The sequence below is a fragment of the Theropithecus gelada genome, chromosome 20 (genome assembly GCF_003255815.1).
Source record: "Theropithecus gelada isolate Dixy chromosome 20, Tgel_1.0, whole genome shotgun sequence".
NCBI classification, from domain to species: Eukaryota; Metazoa; Chordata; class Mammalia; order Primates; family Cercopithecidae; genus Theropithecus; species Theropithecus gelada.
The window spans coordinates 60,315,255-60,330,737 of NC_037688.1; the positions used below are offsets into that span (position 1 = coordinate 60,315,255).

Here is a 15,483-nt window from a genome sequence, read left to right on the forward strand (position 1 = left end):
CTGTACAAAAAATACAAAAATTAGCCGGGCGTGGTGGCAGGTGCCTATAATCCCAGCTACTTGGGAGACTGAGGCAGGAGAATCACTTTATCTGGGAGGGTTGCAGTGAGCCGAGATCACACCACTGCACTCTAGCTGGGGTAACAGAACGAGACTCCATTTCACACACACATACACACACACACACACACACACACACACACCCCTGTGCTTTGGGATTTCCCTCTCTTGCCATGCTTGGAACCCTGAAACTAAGCTAGCCTGCTGGAGGAAAAGAAGATGCATGGAGGAAAAGTGAAACGCCAGGATCAACAGCCTGCCAGCCCTCAGTCAATGTTAGCAAGGCTGTCCTAGGTAATCCAGCACCAGCCCAACCACTAGCTGACCAAGACGTAGGACAGAGCCCAGCCGGGATCACCCGAACAAACCGAGGTCAGAAGAATCACCCAAGTAACCCATACAATCATGAGAAACCACAAATAACTGATGTTTCAAGCCACTAAATTTTGGAATGGTTTGTTACACAGCAAAATAACTAACCAATAAAGCAGAAAATGGAAAAGCATCTTACAAGTACTAGAGCTTCAGTTCCAGCCTTTGAGGTCCTTGGTCCTGAGGCTCTTATTCTACTCCCAACGTCCTTCTCAGGAGTCAATGGGCCTTTTTCCCCTACCGCTAATTTGAGCTGGATTTCTCTCACTTTCATTTAAAAAAAAACTGTAAAGCTTTATTTCTTCTTTGTAATTACGTATAATTTTAAATGAACAGAAATTCTTCATCGCTCTAAAGTTTAAAAAATTTTACCCATGAAACCCATTTGTCTGGGGTTTTAGGAGAAGAAAAGGTCCTTGAATAATGTTTTCGTTTCTTTCTTGGTTATTTGCCTACTCTGGTTTGGAATTTTCTTTTTTTGAGCCAAATGGACAATTTTACGAGAAAATCATCCATTTCAACCAGATTTTCAAACATGGTCTCACTTATTTACATACACTTTAATGTATATATACATTTAATACTTTCATTTCCGTTTTATCAAATCTTCAAGATTTAACAAGTTTATGATTTTTCATCTATCTTTTCACAAAGTGAGACTTGAGCAAAAGGATAAGGTCAACATTAGTGTCCACCATCTTTAATGGACCTGATTTAGTGATGGAATTAGGAGAGCACAGGACCTAACAGTGGGTTTTACTCAGTACCTTGACTATAAATGATAAGAAATTATTTCTAAAGCCATAAAATGTTGAAAAAAGTATCTTTAGACAAACCAGACAAAGAGTCCTTTTGTACTGCCTGCCCAGAGCCCCTGGTCAATAAAATTAGCTATTATTATTAGCTATTATTTCTTGGCAGGTCAGAGGGTAACCTGTATCCCTTATAGAGCAGGAGAGACTCCTCCAGACATTAATAATGATTTTAAAACCATGTATTGAGTGCCTTCTTTGTGCCAGACACTATTCTAGGTGTGGTTCAAGCAGTCTCCTATTGAACAGTTACAAAAACAAAACAAAACAAAAAAAAAACAAAACGAAACAAAAAAACGCTTTATTTAGGTATTATTTTCTCTATTTTAAAGATATAAACTAAGAGTCACAGAACTTAAAGTTATTTTCCCAAGGTCATTGGAGCAATACGTAGCAGAGACCATTTGGAATTTGACACCAATGTTTTCTGGCTTCAAAGTTTGAGTTCTTTTCTTAGCATTGCATCACAGAATTTGAGGTTTGTGTGAAGTAATGGAAATGGAAACCGTAATCACCTCATAAGGGCATGCTCTGGGTGGAAGAATGTAGAGAATTATCAGTACATTCTTGATTATGGACCTAGGTGGAGCAGTGGAAATGGCCTTAGTTACATGTCCCAAGGGCTTTCTATGCACTTTACCAAGCGCTTTCATGTAAGGGTTTTGAAATTCATTTGTCTTTTGTTTGTGAACTCCTTCTCATTTTAAATATTTTTAAAATTATCACTATAAACCTATGTGGTTGGTACTAACATCCTATTTTATATATAAGGAAACTAGGGCATAGAGAAGTCGAACAACATGCCCAAGTTTTCCTAATGAGTGTCTGGGCAGAATCAGGACTCAAATTCAGGTATGTCTGATTTCAGAGTCCATACTCTTAACCACCATTGACATGATACAAAAAACTGCCACATTAACCAGTTGTAGCTAGAGGTGGTTAAGTCCACCAGCAATTGAGGCAGGGAATAAATTAGGTGCATTCTTTTGATGAGGCCATCTATGACTCTGAATCACACTATAACACGCAGATTTTTATAAAGTCCAGTGTGATGGTCTCCAGGGGTTCTGTTCTGCTGTGGCGTCTTGGGTTAACAGGATCTCCAATAGATTAACCATAGATTCTTCCTCTCCAACGAGGCACTGGAATCTATTTTTCTACCACTTGAATCTGGACTTGGCCAGGAGACTAGCTTTGTTTAGTGGGACATTAACAAACATGATACAAAGGCTTAAAAAGCACTGGGGGATGCTCTCTTGCTCTTCATGGAGCCTAGAAACAACCATGTGAACAAGCCAGAGCTAGCCAGCTGGGTGGAGGATGAGGCCACATGGATGAGAGCCAAAGCACACAGGCCGACAACCTGCTCGTTACCAGTCATGTGAAAAGGGCCATCTTAGATCATCCACCCACCAGCCAACCAACCAGCTATCCCTAGATATGGACAAGAACCCCTTAAACTGTGCCCAGGGCAAGTACCTCACTTGACTCACTGTAGTCCCAACCCTCAGAGACAACTCCTCTGTTCCTTGTTCTGAGATGTCACAGGAGGCTGTGTATGTGGTCAGTATTCCAAGTGCTGAGTAACCTATAATGTCCCTAAGTAATGCTTATAACAGTACCAGAGACCTGGTCTCTCTAAGACATATGATGAATTGAGGATTTCCTACCTGGTGAGACCAAGAACCAGGAGGATGACTGTGGATGACCAGGTGTATCATCCGTGAACTCTGCCACACTTTGTGGTCCTCTGATGGTGAGTGCCCATAAATGTTGTCCATTCTCATCAGTATTGAATAGTTGGCTCAGTAGCTAGGTTCACGGTACAGTGCCTGGTTCATAAAATTGTCTCAGTGTGATATGATGTGAACATATCTGTAGGATAATGCCAACAGCACAAAACTCTACTAATATCCATAATATTCCCTGGTTCAGAATGGGCTTGGAATAGCAGAGGGTAGAGGAGGCATCCAAGCACATCCACTATCGTGGAAGGAGCCTTGTCCAAGGTCACCACCTGTGTGTTTCTGCTTCATGAACTTGCTGCACACCAGTTCCTCCAAGGTCATGAAGAAGGAGAAGGCACCCCTCCATACCTGCATGAGTATCAAGGGCAGCTAAAGGAGAGTCCGGCCAGGTGGGCAAGCAGGTGTGGCTAGGTCTTTAATCATGCCTTCAACCATGAGCAGGAAAAGGTCAATGAACTGAGTCAAGCCAATTCAGGTGTCTGAACCAATTCATCATCCTTGGTGCCAACCGACCTTTTTGGAACCGTATCCAGAGATAGAGTCATTTTAGGTAGGCTGCCAAATCCTATGCATGCTGGCTGCAGGGAGTACTTCCTGCTCTCCTCACACTCAAGGCAATGAATGGCTGCACTCCTTCATTCATACAGACAGGGGTCTCATGCCACTTACAGAGTCTACACAATTCTAGGAAGGACTGCCAGGTGGCAGACAGAGAACCTGCTCATTCCTCACCCTTTCCTGGTCTGTCTGACAAGACACCTGTCCTTGCTGGCTGCCCAGCATGTGTGCACTGTTATTCATTATCATTGTCATCATCATCATCATCACATATATAGCCCTTGCCATGCGCCAGATACTGTCCTAAGTGCTTTTACAGATATGTATGTATTTGATACTCATAATAATACTATCAACTAGAAACTATTATTTTATTCAGTTTTTAGCTGAGGAATCTAAGGCATAAATGGATTTAAGTAATTTGTCCAAGGTCACACAGATCTGAGCCTAGAATTATGGCTCCATAATCTGTGATTTTAACCAGGACACAATACTGTTTCTCTAGCCTTCCTCAGAGGAACTACCTCTTCCTCACTCTCAATTCATGGAATGGGCACACAGGCCCTCATCTACAGGTGTAGGCACGGTGTATTAGTCAGGGTTCTCCAGAGAAACAGAACCAATAACGTGAATTGGTGTACATAATTATGGAAGCCAAGAAGTCCTATAGTCTTCCATCTGCAAACCAGAGAACCAAGAAAGCCAGGGGTATAATTTAGTCCAATGTTCGAAATCTGAGCCCAAAGACCTGAGAACCAGAGGTGCCAATGGAGTATGCCCTGGCCCAAGTATGAAGGACTGAGAACCTGGAGCATCAACACCCAAGGGCGGGAAAAAATTAATGTTCCAGCTCAAAAAGAGAGAGTGAATTTACCCCTCTTCTGGCTTTTTGTTCTATTTGGGTCCTCAACAGATTAGATGATGCCTGCCTATGTCAATGAAGGCAATTTTTCTACTCAGTCTACTGATTCAAATGATAATTTCTCCTGAAAATACCCTCACAGACATGCCCAGAAATCATGTATTACAAGCTATCTGGGTACCCCTTAGCCCAGTCAAGGTTAACTGTATGTGCAAAATTAACCATCACAAGTCCACCTTTCTCAACTTGGCATCCATACACACCTCCTTAAATAAAGAACCTCCAAATAAAGAATAACAAGGACATAATTCCACGTGATGTGATACAATTAGACTTTGTACAACTGAAAATGCAATAATCCCTTCCCCAGAAAAGGAGATGAGGTCCTTGAGTAATGATTCCTCTTGTCCTGGTATCCTACAACTTAAATACTAAGATATAAAATTAACATTACTTAAATACTGATATAAAGTCAATACATCTTACGTTACATGACAAAGAACTAAAAGAGCAAAGAAAACAAAGACATCTGCTTACCATATGTATATATACGCACAAACATATCCATAACAAAATAATGAGGAAGTACTCATGCCAATCACAGTCCTTGTTTCTGTAACTGGTCACATGGTCATAACTGGTATTTGTAACTACTTTCTTCTGCTACCTATTCTGTATTCCCTTTACCTTCAGTGGGCATCTCAGCTGGTGGTGGTTCCTTACCTGGCAGGGTGACCCAAACCTTCATTCTTAAAGGGTCTGGGCCATTCATAGTTTTGCCTGTATTGAGTTGTCATAGTTTTTCATTGATCTTAATCATAGGTCATGGTAATACTAAGAGATGCCTTTAAGGATCTCCTGTATTCAGACACATTTTTCCTTTTCTCCATTGTAGAGTAGTGTCCAATTTCCCCTTAGTAGTCCAGATCAATCACTCCCGTCAACTTCATAACTTCTTTCTTGGCCTGTTAACTCAGAAGCATGAGAACCCCAAAGTGGCTGGGTGGCAGTCTTAACTATCAATAGAATCATTATTCTGTCTCTTGCTGGAAGTATTCCTCCCTCTGGAACTAAGACCTCCACGCCGGGAGAGATAAAGTCATGGGAAAAGAAAGCAAAAGTTTTGCTGGTGGTAAAATTACTAGGGGTAATGAATGGTACCACTCCCATTCTACTTCCTTGATTACCAGATCCATAAATTTCTGGCTAGCAGAGAAAAAGCACCAAATACTAGATGCTGATTCAGAGCATATACAGCTTTCTGGAGAATCTTGTCCAGTCCTGCAAGGTGCAAGGTGTTGCTACCTAGCTGGCAACATAACTGAGTCTTCAAAAGGCCATTCCACCATTCTATCAAGCCAGCTGCTTCAGAATGTTGGGGAACATGGTAAGACCAGTGAATTCCGTGAGTGTGAGTTCATTGCCCACCTCTTTGGCTTTGAAGTAATTTCTTTGATCAGACACAATGCAGTGTGGAATTTCATAACAGGGAATAAAGCGTGCTTTAGGTCCTTGAATGGCAGTTTCAGTAGAAACACTGTATGCAGGGAAGGCAAATCTGTACCCAGCATGTCTATTTCCATAAGGATAATATGCTGCCTCTTCCATAATGGAAGCAGTCCAATGTAATCAACCTGCCGCCAGGTAGCTGGCTGATAACCCCTAGGCATGGTGCCATATCAGGAACTCAGTGTTGGTCTCTGCTGCTGGCAGATTGAGCACTCAGCAGTGGCCGTAGCCAGGTCAGCCTTGGTGAGTGGAAGTCTATGCTGCTGAGCCCATGCATAACCTCCATCCCTGCCACCATGGCCACTTTGTTCATGAGCCCACTGGGTGATGACAGGGTGTCTGGGGAAAAAGGCTCCCTGGTATCCAAATAACGGGTCATTCTATCCAGTCAATTATTAAAATCCTCCACTGCTGAGGTCACCCTTTGGTAAGCATTCACCTGGGACACAAATATTTTCATGTTTATTGCCCACTCAGAGATGTCGATCCACACACCTCATCTCCACACTTTTTTGTCACCAATTTTTTCAATCATATTCCCTCCAAGTCCCTGCCCATCCAGTCAAATAATTGTCTAAAGCCCATGAATCAGGATATAGTCACATGTATGGTCACTTCTCCTCCCAAGCAAAGGGCACAACCAGGTGCACTGCCCGAAATTCTGCCCACCGGGAAGATTTCCCTTCACTATTGTCCGTCAGGGATGTCCTGAAGGGACTACAGTGCCATAGCTGTCCACTTCTGGGTGCTGTCTGCACACCGTGCAGAAACATCCGTAAACTGGGCCCTAGTCTTCTCTTCCTCTGTCAACTGATCATAGGGAACTGACTCCTCATGAGCCCAAAGGTGCAAGTTGGGAGAGAGAAGGCAGGGTAGCAAGAGTGGGGAGCATGGGCATCCGAGCCATTTCTTCATGTATTGTACTTGTGCCTTTAGAGCCTGCCCAGGCTTGATCACATACATACCACTTCCATTTGATGATGAAGTGCTGCTGTGCATGCCCAACTTTATGGTTCGGTGGTTTAGATAAGACCTAGTTCATGATGAGCGATTCAGGTCATATGGCAATTTAGTGGCCCATGGTCAAATGGTCAGTTTCCACGAAAGCCCAGTAGCAGGCCAAGAGCTGTCTCTTAATAGGAAACTAGTTATCTGTGGATTATGGCAGGACCATATTCCAAAATCTTAAATGTCTGTGCTGCAATTCACCTACAGAGGCTTGCCAAAGGTCCCACACAGTATCCCTCTCTGCCACTGACAACCACCACTGGATTTGCTGGGTCATATGGCCCAAGTGGCAAAGCAGCTTGCACAGCAGTCTGGACCTGTTGCAGAGCCTTCTACTGTTCTGGGCCCTACTGAAAATCAGAAGCTCTTGGGGCCCCTTTGTAAATAGGCCAGCATAACACACTCAAATGAGGAATGTGTTGCCTCCAAAATCCAAGTAGGCCCAGAAGGCCATCTGTCTCTTTCTTGGATGTAGAAGGGCCCAGATGCGACAACTTACCTTCATATTAGAAGGGGTATCTCAACATGCCACATACCACTGACCCCTAGAAATTTCACTAAGGAAGAAGGTCCCTAAATTTTAGTTGGATTTATTTCCCATCCTCCAACATACAAATGTCTTACCAATGTCTAGAGTAGTTGCTACTTCTCATTCACTAGGACAAATCAGCATAATGTCATCAATGTAAAGGACAGTTGTCATAGCTTGTGGAAGGAAAAAATGATCAAGATCCCTGCAAACTAAATTATAACATAGGACTGAAGAGTTGATATACCCCTGAAGTATAACTGTGAAGGTGTATTGCTAACCTTACCAGTTGAAATAAAACTGCTCTGGTGGGTCTTATGGATAGAGATGGAGAAAGGGGCATTTGGTAAATCAACAGCTACATACTAGCTACCAGAGGATGTATTAATTTGCTCAACCAATGAAACCACATTTGATACAGCAGCTACACTTGGAGTGATCACTTGGTAAAGCTTATGATTAACCACTGTCATTCTTCCAGATTCATCTGTCTTCTGCAGAAGCCAAATAAGGGAGCTGAACAAGGGATATGGTGGGAATCACTACCTCTGCATCTTTCAAGTCACTGACGATGGCACTGATCTCTGCTATCCCTCTAAGGATGTAGTACTGCTCTTGGTTGGCTGTTTTCCTAGGTTGGGGCAGTTCTAATGACTTCCTCTTGGCTTCACCCATCATAGTAGGCCTCACTCTACAGGTCAGAGAACCAGTGTGGGGATTCTGCCAACTGCTAAGTATGTCTGTTCTAATTATCCATTCTGGAACTGGGGAAAAAACTGCAGGATGGGTTTGGGGATCCACTGGATCCACTGTAAGACAGACCTGAGCTAAAATTCTATTGATCACCTGACCACCATAAGCCCCTGTACTGACCGGAGGGTCACACTGACATTTTAGGTCTCCTACAATCAGTGTCATTTCAGAGCTAGTGTTCAGTAGTCCCCAAAAGGTCTGATCATTTCCTTTTCTCTAGTGCACAGTTACCCTGATAAAAAGCAGTAGGTTCCTTTGGGGAAGGCTGGGAGAAAGATTAACAGGATAAACTTTTAGTAGTATAATCACTTTCTCAAGGAAACTTTGCCTCCCCTTCATTCAGAGGGTTCTGGGTCTATAAACTGGCTCAAGTCTGGGAATGGATTGAGGGGCTATGAGTCTCTATTTTTAGGATTCAAGTTAGACTTCTGTTCACTTCACCTAGAATGTTTCTGCTTATACAGATCAAGTAAGAATTTAGTAGGCTTCCCACCTACTTCACTTCCAGGAACACCATGATTAAGCAGTGCCATAGGTCTGCATGAGTCAGGCTATTCTGATTGTTGTTTTAACTCTGCGGTCCATTAAGGTAACCGCACCCACCTTGCCTTGAACAGTTGAGTGCCACCAAATGGCCCCTGATACTCCAGGACTCAATTATTCCCACTGCATTTAAGTTTTCCAATTAAGTGGCTGTGGTTCCCACTGTAAGGTTTGGTCTATAGAGAAGAGGGATCACAGAGCTCTTAAAGGATGCTGGGGCTCCCCTCACCAATTTATTTCTCAAAGTATTGAGAAAGACATACCTTTCTTAAAGGTATGTCTGACCTTCCCAGCATGGGTGAGCAGGTATTAAATGACAAATCCACTCTAGCATTCTAATCTCCCTAAGCCTTTGAATCCTTTCCTCTACATTAAACCAGGGGAGGTCAGGCATCTCCAACTCACTCAGGATAGGCCATCTTTTAATCCATGTTTCAGCCAACCAGCTAAACTGTTAGAGCCCTTCCTAACTCCTTAAGCTGGAACATTACATTCAGAATCTCTGCTTAGTGAACTTTTATCAATAAATTCAGTCTGATCCAACTTTATGTTACTTCCACCATTATCCTACCCCCTTAATATCCATTCCTATGCATATTCCCTATGGTTCTGCTTGTATAAATTAGAAAACTCAAACAGTTCTTTTGGGGTATAGCATACCTCCCCATGGGTCACACTGTGCATCTCACCTTTAGGAGCCCGCTAGGACTTGAAGGGGTGGTGGGATTGGGTGTTGAGAAGAATCAGCATTGTCTGGCATGGGAACTGCCTCAGAGAAACCCATTACTCTTTCCTAGGGCAATGCAGGGTGAGTTCCCTTAGACAAGGTGGAAAGGCCAATGCCACCCTGAGTGGGGATGGCACTTTTGCTGGAGGTAAGGAGGCCACTTCCACTGGTAAAAAGACTCGTCAGAATTTAGGGGCTCAATGTCCTCAGCTTCATCAGGGTCTTCATCAGAGTCTTCCCACCTCACGGGATCCCATTCTTTTCTGATCTATGTCCTTGCCCTTGGTTTACAGCAGACACCCTGTGTCGTGGGGAGCTCAATTTTCATTGTAATTCAGCCAATTACAGGATGAGGTTGTGCATTTAATTTTCAGAAATTTCAGCCCTGCAACTACAGGCTAGAAGGCTCTCCTTCAGGGCACACCTAGAAGCTCTTAGATCATTTATGAAACACTTTTGAGCTGGAAATTCAAATCCCTGAGCTCATCTTTTTCTTTCTCCACTTTGTCCAGAGACATTAGGAGCAAGTCATTATATGCCTTAGTTTTCCAAAAGTGTTTGGGTATCATATATGGAATCACTTGGTTCCTTGCTTCTTATAAATGGTTGATTAGGAGTATTCAATGCAGATAATTTGTGTATCTCTATAAACAGATCATGCCGTGGACGATCTATGCTCTCTTTACTATTAGAAATAGGGTAATTAGCATTATTAAATCTAATCAGACTCGGCAGCCAATTGCCAAATCCCCAAAACCAATTCAGAAAACCCATCCTTAAAATTTTGTTCCTCTATACACTCTTAGTGCCAAAATTTTTCTGTCCTAGTCCCTTCTGGCTGCTGTAACAAAATACCAAAATCTGAGTGGTTTTTAAATGATAAATTTATTCCTCACAGTTCTGGAGGCTGGAAAGTACAAGATCAAGGCACTGGAAGATTCAGTCTCTGGTGAGAGCTTACTTTCTCGTAGACAACTGTCTTCTTGTTGCAACCTCACATGGTAGAAGAGGTGAGGGATATCTCTGGGGTCTTTTTTTATAGGGGCACTATCTCATTTATGAGGACTCTTCCCCCCTTAACTGACCACCTCCCAAGGGGCCCACCTTCTAACACCACACCTTGGGTGTTAGGATTTCAGGATATAAGTTTGGAGAAACAAAACATTCACATCACAGCAGCATATACCCAGGCCTGGCCAATCAGCATAACCCATTCTCTGGCAATATATGATTCATGGTCTAATGTGACTTTAGCTCTTGTTACTGCGCTGCAGCACTGATAAGATACAAGATTAAAGGTGTTGCAGCCACCATGCTCGCATAGGAGACAAGCCTTCCTGAAAATAAAATCAAAACAGACAAAGGCTAAGCCAAGAAAGGGAGAAACAAGTTCCGGAGGACATTATTTAGAACTTTGATTCACTGTGCCTGAAGCCAGGTCAACCCTTAAGCCTTTTCAATTTCAAAGACCAAAAATTTTCCTTTTCATGTAAGTCAGTTTGAGCTGAGTTTCTGTCTTAGGCAACGGAAACATTCAGCAGATAGATAGAATATTGGAAACACCATCTTCTTGGCTGCAAGTTGAGTATCAAGTTTCAGTCTACATGAACACTCAGAGCTGCATACTGGAGTCAGGCAGTCTCCCCAGACTTACCTGCCTGTTTTGCTAGGGAGGAGAGAAGAAATTGCACTACAAGGGCTAGGGCATAGGATCTGAGAGAACATGACAAACAGTCTCAAACTTTGTCTTTGCAAACAGATTTTCAAGGACTTTGGTTGTTCCATGTGTCTTGGAGTTCTTAACCTCAATTACCACATTTTCCAAGCAAAGAATATCCAACATATGCTCCAGCATCTTTGTGTTGCTATGGCAACAGATATGCCCCCCCCCCCCCCCACACACACACAGACACACAACTCCCACCCCAGTTTGCAGCAAATTGGCAGGTGACCATTTGCAGAAGACCAGCAGGAGCTAAAGAAATTCAATGACAGAAGATAGTCACTACTTACTTTGGGCAAGCTGTCAGCTGTCAAGTCTAAGTGGGTAACAGGACCAGTGATGGAGACAAAGCCAATGGGAGAAATTTCAGGAAGGGGAATCAAAGCAGGAACAAAGTAAGAGAACTAGGGGTGATGGTTGCATTGGGGTATGCTGAATGCAGTTCATTATTGGGCAATGAAAGGCTGTGAATGGTGGAAAGCCTTCTCAGCTAGGACAGTTTCAGCTGCATGTAAAAGAATGCCCCCAGGGTCAGGCACGGTGACTCATGCCTGTAACTCTAGCACTTTGGGAGGCCAAGGTAGGAGGAGGGCTTCAGCCCAGGAATTCGAGACCAGCCTGGGCAACATAGGGAACACCTATCTTTACAAAGAAATAAAAAATTAGCCAGGTGTGGTGGCATGCAGTCGTAGACCCAGCTACTTGGGAGGCTGAGGTGGAAGGTTGCTTGAGCCAGGGAGGTTAAGTGAGACATGATCGTGCCACCACACTCTGGCCTGAGCAACAGAGCAAGACTCTGTCTCAAAAGAGAAAAAAACAAAAATAAAAAAGAAGGCCTCAAACAATAAGACTTTGCCAAAAAAAAAAAAAAAAACCAAAAGCTTCTCATCCCATCTACCCAGCTTGGGGATAAAAGGACTGTGAGTGGTCTCAGCAGCTCATCAGCATCATCACGGACTCATGGTTCTTTTAAATCTTCCACTCTGCCATGCTCTGGATGTCGGCAATATGTCCCTCATTGACCCAAAAGGGCTGCCACAACTCCAAGCATATATCCTTGCACAAAAATGCCCAAGAGGACAAGGGAAGGGATATTTCTCTCTTATCAGAAAGGAAAAATCTTTCCTAGACTCTTCCCCAGGTCTTCCCCTCAGTTTCCATTAGCAGGATTGGGTCACATTCTCCTTCAGCAGCTACAAGAGAGCCGGGGAAAGGAAGTATCAGGCATTTTCAGCTTCCAGCACGAGAGGTAGCCTCCGCCGGAAGGATGAAGTTTGTGAATGGCTGCTGGGTAGGCCAATCAACAATGTATCCCAAACTTAAAACACATTTGTACCAAAACTTTTGCCATATCCTTTTATCACCCTTACTGTCATTCACTTAATATTGTCCTCAAATCAATTTATCTTTTGTTTAACCTAAATACCTTTACTTAGGTAGGAAATTCTATACCCTTATCATAAGTGCAAAACCATTACTAGACACGTTTTTCCCAATCCACAGTAAAATACATTTATAATGATTAAAACACAAATTTTTTGCACATTTTACCTACAAGCATCTCTTGTCCCACTAGCAGTAGTCATATTTTGAGATTTACGGTAGCAGGATAAATTCATTTCCTCCTCATTCTTGGGCCCTGATATTAAGAACACCTTAACAAGCAGGCTACAGTGGCTCAAGCCTGGAATCACAACAGTTTGGGAGGCCAAGGCGGGAGGACTGCTTGAGCCCAGGAATTCGAGACCAGCCTGGGCAACATGGAGAGACTTTGTCTCTTAAAAAATAATAATAATAGGCTGGGCATGGTGACTCACACCTGTAATCCCAGCACTTTGGGAAGCTGAGGCGGGCAGATCACAAGGTCAGGAGATTGAGACCATCCTGGCTAACCCGGTGAAACCCTGTCTCTACTAAAAATACAAAAAAAAAATTAGCCGGGCATGGTGGCAGGCGCCTATAGTCCCAGCTACTCGGGAGGCTGAGGCAAGAGAATGGCGTAAACCCAAGAGGCGGAGCTTGCAGTGAGCTGAGATCGCACCACTGCACTCCAGCCTGGGAGACAGAGCGAGACTCCGTCTCAAAAGAATAATGATAATAATAATAATAAAGAACACCCTAACAAAGTGTTATAACGTGCACTGTAAAGTACCACCAAAACTACCTTTTGCAGCCACACTACCAAGTAAGCCCCTGCCTATCACCCTCCGTGCTCCAACTTTCAAAGTGAAGACATTAGCAAACTCATAGTAGACCAACTAGCTGGTTTCCTATCCAGCCACACCCTCTCTCAAACGTTTTGTTTCGTTTTGTTTTCCACTAAAAGGAAAACTGTCTCAAAAGCTATAGGGACCACCACATGCCTTAGAGTGAGATCTTCTGCACTTACTCGTCTAAGAATGCTCACTCACATTTAACCACAAGGCAGTATTGACTGTGGACAGAGAAAAGTGATCGATGCCCATTACTTACATCAGAGGCTGGACCCTTGTCAGCGCCAGGGCAGGAGAATGTGACAAATTCATGGCACCGCTTGTGCACCACAAAGCAGCAAACTGCAAAAGAGAAAATCAGGGTGGGAGGAAGGGAAGAAGGAAAGTGGAGAGGAGGAAGAGAGAGAAAGGAAGGAAGAGATCATTAAACTTGAACATCACCAACAAGTAAAGCCTTTATGCCAAAATAAACAACAATGTCAGCTTCTTCAGCTTGTCCTTTGCTGAAGTCAAACTCTTGGGTACATAGATGTTTCATCTTGCATAGGAGTTAAACTTCTAAAGTTAGCTAGGGTTAGAAAGATTCCATATGCTCAAAATTACACTCCCTTGAAGATCCCTTAAAGTGCCTGGTCTTCTATTGATTTTGGAACAGAATGTTGTTTCTTGGATCAGGTGCCAGATGAAGTAGTTGGCTTGTGTTTAGGTGCATAATGCATAAGAAATATGTATCTCTAAATCCTAGAATCACACTTAAGAGAGGTGTTCATACGATGAGGGTCATGCGGAAACAGAGGGAACAGGATGGTGGACTCATGCCCCATCTCACCAAAAGCAATGTCAATCTAATAGAAGAGAGGGAAAATAGGCAGCAACGTTTACATTGTCACTTCAGTAGTTTGCAAGCAAATACATATATACACGTATTTGAATTGGTGTGAATTTAATGCATCTAGGCTATGACTCCCCTATTTGGAGGTTATATCACTCTGGCGGAGGTACAAAGAAAGAACGTATACAAAATAAAACTTTTTTTGTTGTTGTTGTTGTTCAAATCATCTTTTGCAGTGTTGGTGTTCAAATCTTCTTTTACAACCTCAAGACTGTGGGTTTCTGGAGGACAAGTGCCATGCTTCAGGAACCAGCTCAGAGCCTTTCTAAAGTGCATGCTTAGTAAACGAAAACAGAACAGGAAACCTCAAGGCCACCCATAGCGACACAATCAGTCTGGGTGACAATCATCTATGGTTGCTAAGGTCACAAAAAGATACCACTTGCCTACAGGGGAAAGCTCACTTCACTACCTATGAAGCACACTTGTCAAATAATCAAACATGACTGGTTCAAGTCTCTTGATGCAACTACAGATTTACAGAAAATACAAGTCACAGAGGAACATATTAAATGACACCACAGGGATGCGATCAGCAACCACCCACTCCCTACAAATACCCAGAATGTAGGAGAAAAAGGCAACCAATATGGTGTCTTCAACAAATAAACTACAAGAGGGGACTGCAAGTGGGGAGAAAATAAGAGGAGAAACATATATTTCAAGAAACGTATCAACTAATTTTTTTATTTTATAAGTTCTGGGATATACGTGCAGAACGTTCAGGTTTGTTACATAGGTATACATGTGCCATGGTGGTTTGCTGCACCTATCAACCCATGTCAACTAAATTTAACATGTGGACCTTGTTTGGATTCTAATTGGAAAAAACTAATAGTTTTAAAAAATGATAAGGCAATCAGGGAAATGGATATACTCACTTTCTGATGACATTAGGGAATTATTGTTACCGACATTAGGGAATTAAAAATATTTGGTGTGATAATGGTCTTTTTTGGTTATAGAATCCTTATATTTGAGGATACATTAAAATCTTTATGGATAAGATAATTTAAAATAATTCAGTATGCTAAGGTGGGGATAGAAAGGGGAGGATTACAGATGAAAAAGAAATCAATCATGATAGGTCATTATTGAACTGGGTGATGCACACATGAGGATGCATTATACTAATCTGTTACTTTTTTTTTTTTTTTTTTTTTTTTTTTTTTTA

At 42.6% G+C, this 15,483-nt stretch overlaps 1 protein-coding gene across 2 annotated transcripts in view; it reads right to left on the minus strand.

Annotated features, from left to right (window-relative positions):
- PRKCB (protein kinase C beta) overlaps nt 1–15,483 on the minus strand; it is a 382,718-nt gene that overhangs the window by 217,953 nt on the left and 149,282 nt on the right. For both annotated transcript variants that reach the window (XM_025370488.1, XM_025370487.1), the window contains exon 3: nt 13,677–13,759. In XM_025370488.1, the coding sequence (XP_025226273.1) occupies nt 13,677–13,759 (83 nt within the window). The remainder of the gene's footprint in view (nt 1–13,676; nt 13,760–15,483) is intronic.